This window comes from Misgurnus anguillicaudatus, chromosome 9 (genome assembly GCF_027580225.2).
Source record: "Misgurnus anguillicaudatus chromosome 9, ASM2758022v2, whole genome shotgun sequence".
Lineage (NCBI taxonomy): Eukaryota > Metazoa > Chordata > Actinopteri > Cypriniformes > Cobitidae > Misgurnus > Misgurnus anguillicaudatus.
The window spans coordinates 22,855,984-22,872,141 of NC_073345.2; the positions used below are offsets into that span (position 1 = coordinate 22,855,984).

Below are 16,158 nucleotides of genomic sequence, written 5' to 3' on the forward strand. Positions count from 1 at the left end.
TACCCAAACTCTTGTTTATTTTGGCCATAAGTGAGTTGTCATAGCCAGGCTATATTAGGTCTAGTTAACCTAAACTGTGAAATGATGGCCACTGCTTGCTGGGTTATCTTTAATTATAAGCGTTTGCATGTGTTTAAATGTGTTTATGCTTTCACAGGTATTTAAATAACTGTGATAAACCACCCAGCCCATGCATGTCATCTAAGTGTTATTTCTCAACTAATTAACCTCACTTCCAACAAGTGTCTGATGAAAGAGTAACACTGACCCAGGATCATGTGGCCAGCTGCAGCCACAACACTGTTCCTGGAACAGTGCAGTTACAACACGAGATCAGCAGGCACACAGCAGATGCTAACATTTCTCCCTTGAGAAATAGACGTCATGTTCACCACACCTGGACCTTGGTGATGGATCATAATTCTACCCAGATCAGGAAACAAGCAAGCTTGGAGAGCCAGGTCTATCTATTTCTAGTTTAGCTGCTCTCTACTGTGTGGCGAATGCAAATGGCTGAATTTAATATAGCCCATAATAAAAACTGGTCTACAGGTGGAATGGTTTTTGTTCACTTAATCATTGTATCCATTGAGCTCCCCCACAGCATTCATGCATAATCAGCTGACCATATTGACTTCTTATTGAATTTTAGGTTAATCTTGGGAAAGATGAATACGGAAAATCTGCTACATTTCTTAACATCATAAAGTAAATTTGCAGTGTTTTTTGTACTTCATTTAATGCTTAAAAAATATTTTGTTTGTATAACCTCAAAGTCAAATTAATTTAGTCATGTTAAATACAATTGTTGACCTTAACTCCATGTTACCACATAAAGTAAAGTTATTTTTTGTAAGTTCAGCATTTATATAGTGCATGTTATATAATGATACTGTCTTTTAGGCATTAGAATATAAATATATGTTGGTATAATATTATTGCCCTATGTCTAAGGAATCCATGCATGTTGTGGTATTGCTGAAACTGTGAAGTTTTAAGACTTCTTTTCTTTTATAAATAAATGTTGATATGTTCACTTTTACTAATTGTCAGTCTCATGAGCATTGGTATTTCTTTGTATTAGCTCATATCATGATGCTCTCATATGAAATGGCTTTGTACAGTAACAGAGTTAATGAGCATATTCATGAATGTATTTTAATTTGAAGCAATCAAAGATTAATTATTGCAGATGACTTCATTAAGCTCTCACTCAACAGTAATTTGATACCTTATTGACATCAGGTCGTTGGCCTACATATGTAGCCAAATAAGGAGAGATTCATTAGAGTTTGACAAGCTGAAGAAAATCGTCAGTGATTGAGCCCAAGATAATAATAAGAAATGCAATAAAAACAAAACCTGCTGGATTTGTAAAACGGGACGAACCATTGAACTGATATATAAAATAAGTCAAATAAATAATGAATTTCTCTCTTGGAAAACGTCTCTTCTTTCTGTTATGATTAAATTGAAAAGCCAAAATCCCGCTGGGAAACGCCGTTTCATAGACGCAACCACTGACGAATAAAAAATCAAAAATACAACTGCATGTGCAGTCAGGTGGAAACATGTGCCAATATAAATGATTACTCACAATTTGAAAGGATGTTTCAATCATCACGTTATTAATATTGTACAAATTGTACAATATCAACGGAAAACGTATGTACGGGTGACTGACCTTGGTTGATATTTAAAATATACATTTTTAATATTTAAAAAAAAAACTTATAAAATGTTGATCTAATGGATAGATATTAATTCGAAATACAACGTAAAACAAAATGGATTGCATATCCTACTGGATTATCATTTTCAAAATGTGACCACTCATAAACGAGCATTTTACTAATTGCATGTGTGTTCCCAGATTTGTTAATGTACACGTCACAAAAACTATTATGACTTAACAGCAATTCTGTTTTTATATGCTCAGAATTCGAATTCAAAATAACGTATAACTAAATAAACGGATAACGTAATTAATCACATCGAATTCTATTGCGCACTAAATTATTACCCATTCTACTATTTAGTAAAATACCTTACAATTATAATAATGTTCAATATTATTACCAGGCTGTAAGCTAATTGTATCGTACCATAACCAAATTCAGCCCCAAATACGTATTTCAGTCGCAAATATTTTTGTATGCTTTAAGCCACACTATAGGCACAACAGCGTCCAGTGCACGAAAGAGGTTTATCGCTTTTTTCAATTCGATAATATTAAAATAGAGTAAAAAAAACTGCAAAGCTAAGGATTGCCCTACCTCATGATTATTTCTATTATTTTAGTTATTTTGGCAAACACATATTAATTTCTTCACTTCTGCATCAAAACCTTCTTATTTTAATGAAAAAATAAAAACATTTCAGAATGTGTTGAATTGATATAGACCGTAGAGATAAGAATGTAATTTGTATAAAAGAAATGTATATAAAATATGAAAAAGTGTAGCTTTATTTTTTATGTATACGCTTATCCTCAAAGATGAATGTAACCTATAATGTTGTTGGTCACCAAAAATCACAGTTCGTTTAGGTAAGGCAACCTGTGGAGAAGCCATGTGGTTTCGGTGCCCTTCAAAAACATCTATTTCAGCAACACGTTATGTTTTCTGAAAGTTCATACTATGAGCATGATTTGTCCTCTCCACTCTCACCTTATAAATTAAATTTTCTGTCCGCTTGTTGAGAACAAATCGGTTGAGTGATTTCCAAAGAACACAGTGATCTAATCGCGCAAATCAGCTGACACATTGAAGCTGTGACGCGTTTTGCTTATTCCTAAAATCAACTTAAGACCACCGAAACGATTTTCCTCATTCATGATCCTGTCCGTTATTCCAATATGACCTTTTCACCGGCCGCGTGTCTCAGTGATCGAATGAGAGCAACTTTGAAAGTTCACAGCTTATAGAGAGAGTGAAATTGTCCAAGTTAAGGGGATCTTTAACATAAAATTGAGTAAAATGTGTTCACATGGATACTTTTAAATATTATAGAACATGCTTAAATTGAGTCATTATTAAATTGTTAATAAAATTAAAGTATAAGATGGTGTTATTATGCATAATATTAAAAACAACTATAGGTCAGATAATAATAAAAAATAATAATGACACACACAAAATAAATATTTTGGATAATATGAATAATTGCTGTCGAACTCTAACTGTATTATAGATTAAAGTAAACTTCCTACTGAAGCTTCTAACTGATTGATTAATAATCAGTAAGTATATGTATTATTGCCTGACAGCTTTGTAAAAATTTACAAAATATATAAGCCACTTAATGAATAACAAAATGGGAAAAAATATTTCATACGTTTAACATTTTATTAAATAAAAGTGCAATACACAGGAACCTGCAAGGCGCATTTTGCAGGATTCAAACACTGTTACAAACGTAAAATATCATAAATTAATCGTGAAAAAATTAAAGGAACATCCTAACATTGGGAGACGAACACTGCATTATATTACAATATATGGTTAGGTGTTTATTTACACTTGTTATGGCCAGATCAATTCTTTGAGCCTAAAATTAGGCTGTACATGACGCTCGGATGTCTTTTCCTATTAATGGTAAATTCTGAAATTATTCTATATTTTCGTGGTTGATTATTTTAAGGGCCAATGAGGCTTACGTCCATCCTAAATTTAGCTCAGGATGATAAGCAACTTAAACAAATTAATTATATGAGAATACAAATTACAAAGCCTGAACCAAAATTAAACTGAAGCAGTGTGAACGAATTTTGCCATGTTTGCTATTCAAAATATTTTACACATAAATATTCACAGTTATATAATTCCTATGAGATACAACTCACGCAGTTAATTTACAAAAAAGTACCGTTGTCTTTATGATGAAACGTGTCTGTTCCAGACACTGATGCACGTTCAGCTCCACCGATAGTGCATATTCCTCTGATTCACATCCTTCCATTCAAACCAGAGCTCAAACTTAGTGAAAAACAGTAGCCTACATCATTTTGACACCTCTTGAGAAATTTCGTCTCAAATGACAACCCATTTCCCGTTTCCATTTTACGAGCTTTCGTTTTCCGACGTGTGAATTATAAGAGCTGAGTTTGGCTTGTGTTTTTTCAGTAACTGAGTTATTTTCTCATCGTCTGAGTTTGGGTCTAAAGGTTTGTTGTAATCGTCGTCGTCTTCTTCATTTTCCGAGGCCCCTTTAAGCCTTTCGGTCTCTGAATCTTGTTTTTTCTTCGCCGTTGCCATTTCAGCCGCGTGCCGCTTTCTCCATTTTGTTCTTCGATTTTGAAACCAAACCTTTACATTTGAAAATGAGACACAACTTAGTTTAATTCACAAAGAAAAAAAGAAACTGATCAAACATAATTAAATTAGGTATATGGAAGGCCTGTATTAGTCTACAATAAACGTAATAAAAAATAGTGCTTAAAAACATTGTCAGCTATAGTATTTTTCCTGGCCAAATGTTATGTCAAAATAATAAAGAAAGCTTCAAGTGATTGCTTAGCAACATCAATTAACCTCCACATGGGAGAATAAAATAGATAGGCTACGATATAAAATTCCACATGCTTATATCATAATTTTTGTAGAACTAAAAATCTACGTGTTTCGTGAAATGTAAGATTTTATTTTGAGACAGAAATTACATCTTAAGTTACAAGAAGTTACAGTTTAGAAATTACAATTAAACTTTGAATACCGAAATATAGGCCTATAATAAAAAGAAATTTACTAAAATGAACGAATTTAACGTGCATTTAAGTAAATTAAGTAAAAAAGAATTAAGTAAATTGTTTATTAAATAAATAACTGTAATAATTAAACATTTACCATGCATTAGCTTTTTTTTCACCAATTAACTTTTGCTGCAGTACATAAATTAATAGACGTCCAACATTTTTTCCCTCTCGTAGTCAATTGTAATAAATTGAATACAATTGAAGTGACGTCTTACCTTCACTTGGCTCTCTGTCATTCCTAAAGAGTAGGCCAAGCGCGCTCTTTCTGGTCCAGCTAAATATTTCGTTTGCTCAAATGTTTTTTCCAGAGCGAAAATTTGCTGCCCGGAAAACGTTGGTCGTGTGTGTTTCCTTTTCCCATCTTTGTCCAACAGCACTGAGTTTTGATCTGTGGGAGCAAGGTTGATTTTTTTTATTAACGTTATTACACCGTAATTTGTTGTTGCCATTGTTAGCCTTCTGTTATAATAATTAGGTAATATCTGGGGTGGATAATCAATGCACAAGCATAAAGTAATTATTCAAGCTTTCATAAAGTTATTTAATAAAATCAAAATGAAATTGTTTACTTACGTGGGGAGCATGCAAATCTGGCGTCTCTCCAGTGTGGGCTCTGCATAACTCCAGGCCAGAATATTGGGGTTCTGCCCGGAAGATCTGTCAGAGGTTTCGGATAGCGAGCTACCGCCACTGCCGCGGCACCAGGGCTGAAATACAGCCCCGGAGGAGGTGGGGGACTCAGGCTGCTGAAACGGGTCAGTCCAGACAAGATCCCAGCGGGTGAGGATGCTGCGACGGCAGTCGCCGCTCCGGAGGCGACCACCGCGGGTCTGCTCAGGATGTCGTTTATTCCGTGAGGTGTGGCGACCGCACATTGGTGATGAGGCGATACGAAAGTTGAAAGTCCACTTGACGATTTGATTCCCGGGGAAGAAACTGGGATTCCACCTGGATTAGGGGAGGTAGCAGTCGGTGAGGTGGATGATGGTGCAGTGGAAGATAACGGGTAGGCTGGGTAAAGTGGTGTCTTCATTTCGGTCATACTGTGTAAAGCGGCTAAAGGTGGGGTGTTGAGTAGGAAAGCGCTCTGGCGAGACCCGTCCATTTGACCCACCGCTAACATAACCAAAACACTACAACTTTAAATATTTCGCAAATAAATTGAAGCCAACCAAAATCTAAATAAACACGCTTGTTTCGTTAGCGTGAAAATAAGCGCAAAAAATTAAAGAAAAATGGATAAGCAGTTTAAAAAATACAGTGCAACCTCAAGCCTTAAGAGAATAAAGGCTATTTTTTCTAAAAATTCCCAGTCAGTTGTGCTGAAGCTTCATGCCCATTTCCTCTCGCAAAATCCATTCCCTTCTTTAAGATCTTGGAAAGCATAAAAATATTGCATGATCTTACAGAGCACCGTCCCTTCAAAGCCAGAAAATAAAGCTGCCTATTCAGTGTTTGGAAATCTATAAATAAAAAGACAGTCTTTCCGGGTAGTTCACGTGAAGATCTGGAAGATAATAAAACATTTTCATCAACCTGCTGTCTTTTGCAGCAAAAAGTCAAAACTTTGAGAGTGTGTCCGCGAAAGTAGAGGGGCTCATTCCGATGTGATTGGGTAAACCCAGCGGTGACGTAGCCTGTGTCAGCTGAGTGTCTGAACTGAATTTAGGAGTCTGTCCTCATTGGTTCTCTATCACCGCTTTAATTTGCACATTAAAAGAGCTGCCATCCGACCCACTATTAAATACAAAAAGGGGACAAAATCAATCTAGTCAATTTGAGATCTATTTCTTAAATAAAGGGACATCTGCATGAGCTGCTGTTCATGTGAGGTGGCCAGAAATCGAGCTTAAAGCTTCATAGTTAGAATTTATGCACAATGAACAGCGGAGTTTAAGAAAGAAAAGTAAATACGATCATAGAATGATTAAGTTTAAACAAATATTTTTATTTTACGTCAACAGTTATAGCCTACCTAGTACAGGCGTAAGGCGCGCCGCATTTCTTTTTTTTTTTAGAAATAAAACAATGTCCATTTAAACTTTCCTCTCTTTTTATTTTTTTTAACCGGTTTACAAGTTAAGATTTGGCGAAATATTTACTTTAGCTATTGTTTATAAAGTGTGGGTTAAAGCAGTGGTGTAGTGCAGGGTATATATTTCTTAATTTAATGGAATGGGGTATAGGCTACCCACTTACTTAAAAAAATTGGGGCATAAAGTACTATTTACCTCCTTTACAAAACCGATTAAACAATCAATAACTTAAGTCTGAGAAAAAATCATGGGCTACAAGTGCAAGACAACCATAGGAAAACAATAGCCGTGTCTTAATGTCCTACAGTCAATTTAAAAGGAAACCAGCTGCTTGCAGCCAAATTAAAACTGTTGTAGCACCTTGTGGTCAAAGATTGAAATAGCTAATATCGACCTAACATCTTAACTGGTATCTGATAAACGTTTTCACGCACAAAATGTGCATAAAATGTCATTCTCCACGCATATATCGTAATTTATAAAAACTAAAATATATAGGCAGGCCTATATCATGTAAGAAAAAATAAATGTGCACAGCGTGCGCACAGAATAAAATCTACCAAGTTTTATACACAAGGCCATTTGTATCTTTGTAAATTACTTCAATATGAATCGTTTATGATCTCACATCTTTACAACACATTATATATATTTTTTAATTATATGAAATAAGTATGTCATTTTATATTTGTTTACCCATACGTGTATAACTTACAAAAAAATAACCTGTTCTAAGAAATAAGGCACTTGTCGACTTCAATGACCCAATTTATTTTACGTGTTCGCACAGAAAGATTGATAGTACTACATTGCCCTCTAGTGGCAATTCTAGCGTATGCTTAAAGTACGCCAGTGCACTTCATAGTAAGCACACTTAAAGGGAAAGTTCACTTTAAAATGAAAACTCTGTCATCATTTACTCATCCTCATTCCGTTCCAAACCCGCATAAATTTATTTTTTCTGATGAACACAAAAGAAGATACTTCGAGAAATGATGGTAAACACAGCAGATAGTGACCATAGACGTCCATAGTAAGTATAAAAAATATGATGGAATTTAATGGGAACCGTCAACTGTGTGCTTATCATCATTTATCACAATACTTCCAAAATATGTTTTTCCTACTATGGAAGTCAATGGTCACTATCTGCCTTGTGTTACCTGGTAAACTTTACAATTTCTCAAAATATCTTCTTTTGTGTTCATCAGAAAAAAATTCATACAGGTTTAGAACATGAGGATGAGCAAATGACGACAGAATTTTCATTTTAAAGTGAACCATCCATTAAAACTAAGCATTATTACAAGTTTTAGCACTAATTTATTTTCCGTTTGCTTAAAGAACACCGCGAGGATTGTAAAAGTGTTAACACTTTAAAGTTGTATTTGTTAACAATTAGTTAATGCATTAGCCAACATGAACTAACGATGAACAATACTTTTGCAGATTTTTTTTTAATCTTAGTACATATTAATTTCGGCATTTACTAATACATTTATAAAATTAAGCGTTGTAACAATTAACATTAATGAAACATGAATTAACATAAATAACTTGAGTACAACTAACAAACAAGAATAAACATGTTAAAAAATATTGTTTGTTTCTCTTGTTAATGTATTTACTAATGTTTACCAATACAACCTTACTGTAAAGTGTTCACATAAAATTTAATTTAATGCATTATATTATTGTCCCTGTTTAATTTGGTGAGAGTTTTAGCAATGACATGAATGCTTTTTATATTTTGATCTCCCCAAGGTCACCTTTAAGTGCAAAAACTTGGTGACATAGCATGATTACCATCAAAACTTTTTACATTTACGCATTTTGTAGATGCGTTTATCCAAAGCGACTTAAACTGAAATGTACCTTTTATCAGCATATTTTTGTGTCACAAATCAGAAAAAAAAATCACATTTTTTGCTAAATAAGTCTGGTGTACCAACCAAACTATCCAACTAATAACAAGATGTTTTATAATTGCAACAACTTAGCAATTGATTATTAAAAGCATCAACAATTTAATTTCAAACATGCTGTTCAAAGACCACATCTTTAATAATCTTGCAATATTTCTTTTTTACCACAACGTTTAAGAATAGTTCAACAAAAATGAACTACCACCATTTTGGGGGGTCCTGTCATCCTTTACAAATCTTCAAGTTGTTCTAAACCTGTAAAAATGTCTATTCTGCCAAACACAATTAAGGTATTTTGAAAAATGTAAATAACCAAAGTTCCAAACAGATCTGGGGCACCACAGACTTCAATCGTTTTTCTAAAGGTGCCCCAGATCTGCTTGGTCACAGTCTTCAAAATATCTTCATCAATTTGAAAAAACAAAAAACATGAAAATTAGTAAATGACAGACTTTTCCGTTTTTTCTGTGAACTATCCCTTTATGGCACAGGCTTATAATAGAGTTTGAATTTGAAAACTGAATAAAACTAAATTGTCCTTAAATTTGGCACTGTGCATTATACTTATTAGTAAACCATTTTTGAGCAAATGCTTCAGGTTGTAGTGCTGCGTTCTGTATCAGAAGCAACTATTAAATGATCTTGTGTACTTTACTAACATTACCTACAAACATATAAACTTATGTTTGAGAGATACTGAAATCATTTCAGACCAATTTTCTATTTAAAGAACAAGCTTACTCAAGTATTATGCCTAAAGACAAGACATGCCTTAAGGTCTATAAGAACTGAAAATACAAAAAGGAGCAGAGTCATTGTGTAGTACGAATGATGGACTTTATTTACATTTACTCCCGAGCCATAAGCTTCTGCTTCTTCAGTTTCTTCTGGGAAACCTGCAAAGAGGCCAAGCACAACCAATGGTTATTGTGCTCACCAAAAACAATTATTGTGACAAAAACTTCAATATGAACTAAAGCACATCAGCTGCTCAGTTAACATTCAATTCTTTTCATCATTAATCCAAAGGTGTCCTAAGTAGTCATCATTACAGCCAAGTAAATCGAAACAGCTTTCATTGGGTGGTCATGTGCAAACGTACCTTTTTCTTCTGAGAAACCTCCTCCTCTGGTTTGGGAACGATCTGTTCTTTCTCAGTGAGGATCATTTCGATGTGGCATGGGGAGCTCATGTAAGGGTTGATGCGTCCGTGCGCACGATATGTACGCCTGCGCATCTTTGGGGCCTTGTTCACCTGGATGTGCTCAATCACCAGAGAGTCCACATCCAAACCCTACAAAATATCAATATGGGGGGAAAAAATCAGGACCGTACAACAGTCAGACTGTACTTGTGCTAGTTTATTTAGGGCATATATTAGGTAGGTAATGATAAGAACGTGCATATCCAAAACAAAAAAGGGACAGATAGAAAAAAAGTTGACAAGTTGAAATGGTGCTGATTTGTAATTTATTTTTAAGCTTCAAGATTAGTGCGCGGACCAGCAAAGTTCAGTTGACGTGGACATACCTTGAGCTCAGCATTGCTTTCTGCATTCTTCAGCATGTGAAGCAGGAACTCTGCACTTTTCTTGGGCCAGCGTCCCTGGGTCCAGCCATGCTGCTTGGCCTAAAAGCAAAAATTTTACATTGATTGTGAGCCGTAGAGCCTAAATGAATCTGACCCTTGTATTGCATCTGCACATTGCTCAGACCAAGTAGTATTTTCATGTTAAATTCCAAAGGTGTCCTAAGAAAGTCATCATAGCAACACAGACGAACTGCTTTAAATGAGTCGTTTTATAATGAATTACTCACTTGAGCACAACGGCCAACGCCACCATTGTAACGGCGAAAAGGAACGCACTGGTGCTGGACCATAACATCCTTCAGGTACTTGTTAGCCTTGCGGATGTGCATGCCTTTGATGGCCTGAGCTGTCTCGCGGGTGTTCTTAAGAGACAAAGCATACAATATTTAGATGAAGGCATAACATCTACATAAGAAACAGTCTACAAAACATTAACTATGTAACTATGACTGCTCAGAAAATATTTAATTATTTTCATTATTTATCCAAAGGTGTCCTAAGAAGTCATCATAGCAGTCACAGTGTACATGTTGCAGGTCATAAAATGAAACCCTTGCACACGTCACCTATCCTTCAATAAAATATATATTTTCAAATTATATGAGCACATGGGATCTAACCCCCACTTCTTTAGAGAAGCATCACATGTTTCAAATGTTACCCATCTACCATGACAGTGGCATGAGCAATGCGTCTTACCTTAAAGTGAACACGAAGGTTGGAGCCTCTCGACTTGCATGCTGTTAAGAGAAATTAAAAATTTACTACAGTTTTAACATCAACATCGTAATGTTAAAAACAGACATGATAACTTACATTTAGTCGGGTTCTCTGGATCGAGTGAGTAGCGGACCATTTTGAGAGATCTGCAGAGTACGTCGACAAGTGGTTAGAACGCTTTGAAAACAAGCCCATTCTCGGCAAAGTGTTAGTAAACTCCATTCAAAACTCCCCATTAACAGTTCCAATAAACAGTTACAAGTTCTTGAACATATGTAGCAAACACAGAAGCACTGCAATGCCGTGACTAGAAAATGGCAGCGCACGGGCTATCACTGAACATCTAACAAAATATAGCGATTCTGCCCAGATTGACGAACCATATTTTAGGAGAGTATTAAAAACATTTCAAATAAACATATCGATGTGATTTTAAAACATAAATTGTTATGATGAAAGAGATTCAAAGGGGATTATTTTGAGCACAGACTGTGGGATTCATATGGACACTTACGTTCTCAGGCCGCGGAAGGGAAGAGGAAGTGCAAAGCATTCTGGGAGATCAAATCAGCTCGGGCTTCTTCGCGGCCTGCCGTCTGCAGCAACAAGCATACAGAGAAAGTGATAGCGCCGCCAAATGGTTTGACTATTTTATAGGCAAACAAAAATGCACTACAAAACAAAACAAATATAAATGGCAATAACAGAAAGAGAACCGAAAAATTAAAACAACTTAGTTTACAGCTCTGATTATTCGAGCCACCTACTGCAACAAACACAACAATATAAATATACAAATAAAAATGTAATTTTACACTCAACTGACTCTTTACCTCATTAAATAAATATTTAACATGTTTTTAAAAATTCTGAGCAAACAGTGATTACTGAAATTTGAAAAGATAATCGTGAAATTGTACATGGATCTATGGTTCATGGTTTAAGTAAGTTAATTTTGATAATCATGATACAATATGATAAACGTTAACTTGGCGTTTATATTATATTTACATCTAATTTAACGTCCATTAAAATAGCATAACCAGCACACAAAACATGTGAGTACATTTATTTAAAACAACACAGTTTGCCGTTCTCAATCCGAAGGCTGCAGCCTCCAGAGGTCGCATTTCCAGGCTGCATACGTCATCAAGACTGTCTTATTTCAAAATATTAACAATTATGACGTTGAGTATTATTCTTAGTTAAGCGTACATAGTTGTAATATACTTATGACTTGCTAATGCAATGCTCAGTTAACTTAAATAAACCAGGCTTGATGACGTATTGCAGCCCGTATGCGATCTCGGCTGGTTGCCGACCTCGGATTGACAAACGGCCAGTGTCAAAGCAAAGAAAGTTGTTATCATCGTTTGGACCGCTAGATGGCAGCTCAAGATAAAATACCGAAAGCAGTCTCCGATAAAGTTAATAAAATGTTTTGTCATTTTGTTTTACCCAGAAACTACATTATTTCAGCGAATTAATTTTCAGAAAATTATTTTATCTTTCTCTTCATAACGTTAACAATATGTGAGCAAAAAATATATTTTAATGATTTCCGATCCATTTTACACGTATTTGAGAATATGACGTAAGGAAGCTTTTTGATATTGTTGTATCTGTGGTAAGATCTGTAAAGTATTTATTAATCTGTCAATAAATATCTGTTTTAAGTCATCTATATTGTGTTGAAGTCATTATTTCTATATGAAATACAATGTTATCTAACGTTAAATACAATATGTGAAGCTGAAGTATTTTTTTTTATTTATAAAAATAAGCTCCAGTTCATGATCTCTGGAAAATAAACACTGTTTAAAATATGCTTTTTAGTCTGATTATTTACACTCAGGCATATCAATATGAGGTAAGGGGAACGTTATCAAAACGTTAAGGCAACTTGCAGACTGTTAGCGCAACGTTTTCCAAACATTCGCATTCAAGGTTATGAGGAGGACGTCCTTTAAATCTATTGACATCAAGAAAACTTTCCTGGGGAACCAGCAGGGAACGTTAGAGAATCTGTTAAACGTTCTGGGAACCAAACGCTAACGTTCCCAGGACGTTCTGGAAACCAACAATTGTTGGCTGGGATGGCCGTTTCTCAAACGTCAAGTTGCATCCTTCGGAGGTTGCATATGTAGGCTGCATACGTCACATTCTTATTTCAGAATATTAACAATTATAAAGTTTTCTATTATACTTAGTCAGTCATAAATTGTTGTAATATGCTTATAATATAACATGCGGATGTAATACTCAGTTAACTGAAATAAACCAGGATTGATGACGTATGCAGCCTGCATATGCGACCTCCAGAGGATGCAGCCTGAGAAACGTCCAATATTCACAAATATGGCTCAGTCAATGTTTCAAATATCCATCAGAGAGTCCGAGTAGTTATTTGGCACAAGGCCTTGTTGTAGGAACTCAAAAATTCTTAGAGAAGCCAGAATAAAAATCTCAATATTGCAGCTACGTTTTCTGTCAAGATGAAAAATGCTCTCTCTTTCTGTGTGTATGTGTGTGAAAAGAAATGCTGAAATTCTGCTGAAATGAATACAGGATGCTTTAATGCAGCAAGACTCAGACACTTGACTCAATGCAGCTCTTTTGCTTTTATTGGGAAGGATAGTGGATATTTCAAAAATTGAAAAAGCACACTGCAGAATGTCACGTTGTTCCCATTAAATTGCATTTGTGCCTACAAAGACGCAGCATATCCAATGGGACAATGTGCATTTTATCGAACTGATTCTCTTGTATCCTGCCCGGAAATCTGCTGAAGTTCACAGGTTGAATTACAACACCCCTTGAGAACAACACCAGAGCACTTCAGATCTGATTTTGGTGCTATGACTGGTCAACGAGCACCAAGCATTACATTACAGCAGATTTGTTAGCCTTGCACATACTTGTTCTGTGCGACAACAATGTATTGATCCAAACCTGACTAGACTATATTAATCCTTTCATTCAGTTGTAGAAATGCTGATCTAATAGTTTATTTTGCTGTGCTATACAGTCTTACAAAGTAAGGCTATATACTTCATATTGGATATCTTAATATTGTTGACATTTCATAAAAAAGTGGTCTTGCCCATATCCTCAGGACATTGTGTCCTTACATGCCAAAGCATTTTTGTGACATGCTTCAGTTCTTAGAATTCTTAGATAGGGCATCTCAGTAATCTAATATCTTTGTTGGGAGTTTCTAAGAACTGAACAATCTTTCCTAATCATATCTCCATTAGGATTTTTCCACCACTGATGGCTCTCTATCATTTAGGTTGATTCAATTTAGTTCTCAGATATTCTGTTTACTAATTACATTATGCAAGACAAAGCTGTGACAAGAATTGTGCTGAACACATTATGCACCCCGCAAGTCATTATGAATTTGGTCCGCCTCTTAAATTGGGTTCACAGGTTCTTAAAAGGTTATTTTCCGGGTGTGCGATTTGATAAAGAATCATTAACATCCACAGAACCATTCTGATAAAAAAAAAGGTACGTTGTGAAGAAAGGTTTTACTGACTATGTTATTTCTGTGAAGAACCCTTAATGGCCTTATCCCAAATGGCACCCTTAACACTCGCGCCGGTTCTTACTACGAGTCCGCACTTTCGTGACGTAACACCGCTTTGACTGTCGGAAAGAAGTCTGCTGCAAAGCTCGCGCAGGTGCAGGCTTAGATTTAGTGTGCATCAAGGGCACATATCGACCAATAAGGGCATCCATGAGCATATTAAATGAGAAATGGGACACTCTAAAGCAAGGGTTCCCAAACTTTTTATTTCGCAACCCACTTAAAGGAAAACACCACCGTTTTTCAATATTTTACCATGTTCTTACCTCAACTTAGATGAATTTATACATACTTATCTTTTTCAATGCGTGCACTTTTAATCTTTGTACAGTGCTTTTTGAATGTGTTAGCATTTAGCCTAGCCTCATTCATTCCTATGGCTCCAAAAAAAGTTTTGTTTTGTGCCACCATACTTACTCGTGTAACTCCTCATGTAGTCTCAGCCTCAGACGTCACGCCCACAAACGGTTGGCTGAACGTCTGATGTTTTTCGTACACTTTTCTGGAAACCCTGTGAGAATGTTAAAGTCGTCTTTGATTGGTTGGAAAAAAACGGATTTCCAGGAGACGTGAGTGTCGCGATTAGTTTCAGTCCCTGGAAAACAAAGCTCTGACGTTCCATTGAGGAAGAGAATCAGTCGTGTTCACGTGGATAATAATGAGCAGTTATCATGATCAGCTAAACATTGGATTCTCAAAAATATGCATAGTTCGCGGCATCGACTCTCTAAAAGACGTCCAAGAGTTTTCTTTAAAGCAGTTAGTGGAGTTTAAAAGTTTGGTTCTCCTGAATTGCTTGTATGTGTTAAAAAGTGGAGAGATATGCTTCAAACAGACGTTTAACAGGATCGTCTCATTGGTGTGGCTGTTGATGAAGTGCTCAACGTTGTCCTATGGTGAGTAATGTTGTTTATTTAGATACTATTTGGTTGCGGCTGGTTATTTCAATAACTGACTTGTTGCAAGCCGGCTCGTTATGGTGGGGAGTCCGAAACGTGACGCTAGATGAAACAAACTGTGATTGGTTGTTTGACATGTCGGTCAAACAGCTCATGGGCGGGCTTTGTCCAGAAAAAGCAACAAAAAACACCAGACCTTCAGTATTGAAGGTCTGGCTACGCGAGACTACTCCTCATGTAACAGTCTTTAAATAGGGAAAACATGGAAGTGTTTGGTGGCTTCTAAATTCATCCCTGTTTGGATCCTAAGGAATGAATGGGGCTAGGCTAAATGCTAACACATTCACGAGGCGCTGCACAAAGACCAAAAGTGCACACATTGAGAAAAGATATGTATTAATTTGTCTAAGTTGAGGTAAGAACATAGTAAAATATTGAAAAACTGTGTTGTTTTCCTTTAAAAAGGTGTAATTTTCCCCAACATTTTAAAATGGAAACACACCATTATTTCTCTTTAATAAGCGAGTAGTTTTTTATTTTCCTTGTCATTTTATTAATGAAATATAAGTTTAATTGCCCCCCCATTTGGGACACAGCTGATAGAGACCTTATTTTAAAGAATGTAGGACCCCAATGGCTTAAA

General features: G+C 35.7%; 2 protein-coding genes and 3 non-coding genes across 5 annotated transcripts; all 5 read right to left on the bottom strand.

Moving 5' to 3' along the window:
• Positions 1 to 3,337: 3,337 nt before the first annotated feature.
• nkx6.1 (NK6 homeobox 1) lies at positions 3,338 to 6,755 on the bottom strand. The gene is made up of 3 exons (XM_055180619.2): positions 5,327 to 6,755; positions 4,969 to 5,141; positions 3,338 to 4,307 (listed from the first exon to the last, which is right to left on the bottom strand). The coding sequence occupies exons 1-3, from the start codon at positions 5,874 to 5,876 to the stop codon at positions 4,062 to 4,064; spliced, it is 969 nt and encodes a 322-aa protein (XP_055036594.1). The 5' UTR covers positions 5,877 to 6,755; the 3' UTR covers positions 3,338 to 4,061.
• Positions 6,756 to 9,529: 2,774 nt separating this feature from the next.
• rpl17 (ribosomal protein L17) lies at positions 9,530 to 11,603 on the bottom strand. Its single transcript, XM_055180620.2, has 7 exons — positions 11,539 to 11,603; positions 11,121 to 11,170; positions 11,004 to 11,044; positions 10,532 to 10,666; positions 10,245 to 10,343; positions 9,817 to 10,008; positions 9,530 to 9,610 (listed from the first exon to the last, which is right to left on the bottom strand). The coding sequence occupies exons 2-7, from the start codon at positions 11,158 to 11,160 to the stop codon at positions 9,563 to 9,565; spliced, it is 555 nt and encodes a 184-aa protein (XP_055036595.1). The 5' UTR covers positions 11,161 to 11,170; positions 11,539 to 11,603; the 3' UTR covers positions 9,530 to 9,562.
• LOC129424576 (small nucleolar RNA SNORD58) lies at positions 9,701 to 9,768 on the bottom strand. The gene has a single exon (XR_008638113.1). It is a non-coding gene; the product is annotated as a small nucleolar RNA SNORD58 (small nucleolar RNA).
• On the bottom strand, positions 10,418 to 10,484 carry LOC129424575 (small nucleolar RNA SNORD58). The gene has a single exon (XR_008638112.1). It is a non-coding gene; the product is annotated as a small nucleolar RNA SNORD58 (small nucleolar RNA).
• Positions 10,753 to 10,820, bottom strand: LOC129424574 (small nucleolar RNA SNORD58). The gene has a single exon (XR_008638111.2). It is a non-coding gene; the product is annotated as a small nucleolar RNA SNORD58 (small nucleolar RNA).
• Positions 11,604 to 16,158: the final 4,555 nt, after the last annotated feature.

Bases quoted from the DNA above. Each gene is read 5' to 3' on its own strand.
- rpl17 (XM_055180620.2), bottom strand. From the start codon at position 11,160: ATGGTCCGCTACTCACTCGATCCAGAGAACCCGACTAAAT. The intron at 10,344-10,531 runs GTGAGTAATTCA...TTTTGCTTTTAG, and splicing joins GCGTTGGCCGTTGTGCTCAA to GCCAAGCAGCATGGCTGGAC. The intron at 9,611-9,816 runs GTACGTTTGCAC...GCCTCTTTGCAG, and splicing joins AGGTTTCTCAGAAGAAAAAG to GTTTCCCAGAAGAAACTGAA.
- nkx6.1 (XM_055180619.2), bottom strand. From the start codon at position 5,876: ATGTTAGCGGTGGGTCAAATGGACGGGTCTCGCCAGAGCGCTTTCCTA. The intron at 5,142-5,326 runs GTAAGTAAACAA...TTGCTCCCACAG, and splicing joins CAGATTTGCATGCTCCCCAC to ATCAAAACTCAGTGCTGTTG. The intron at 4,308-4,968 runs GTAAGACGTCAC...TCAAATGTAAAG, and splicing joins TGACAGAGAGCCAAGTGAAG to GTTTGGTTTCAAAATCGAAG.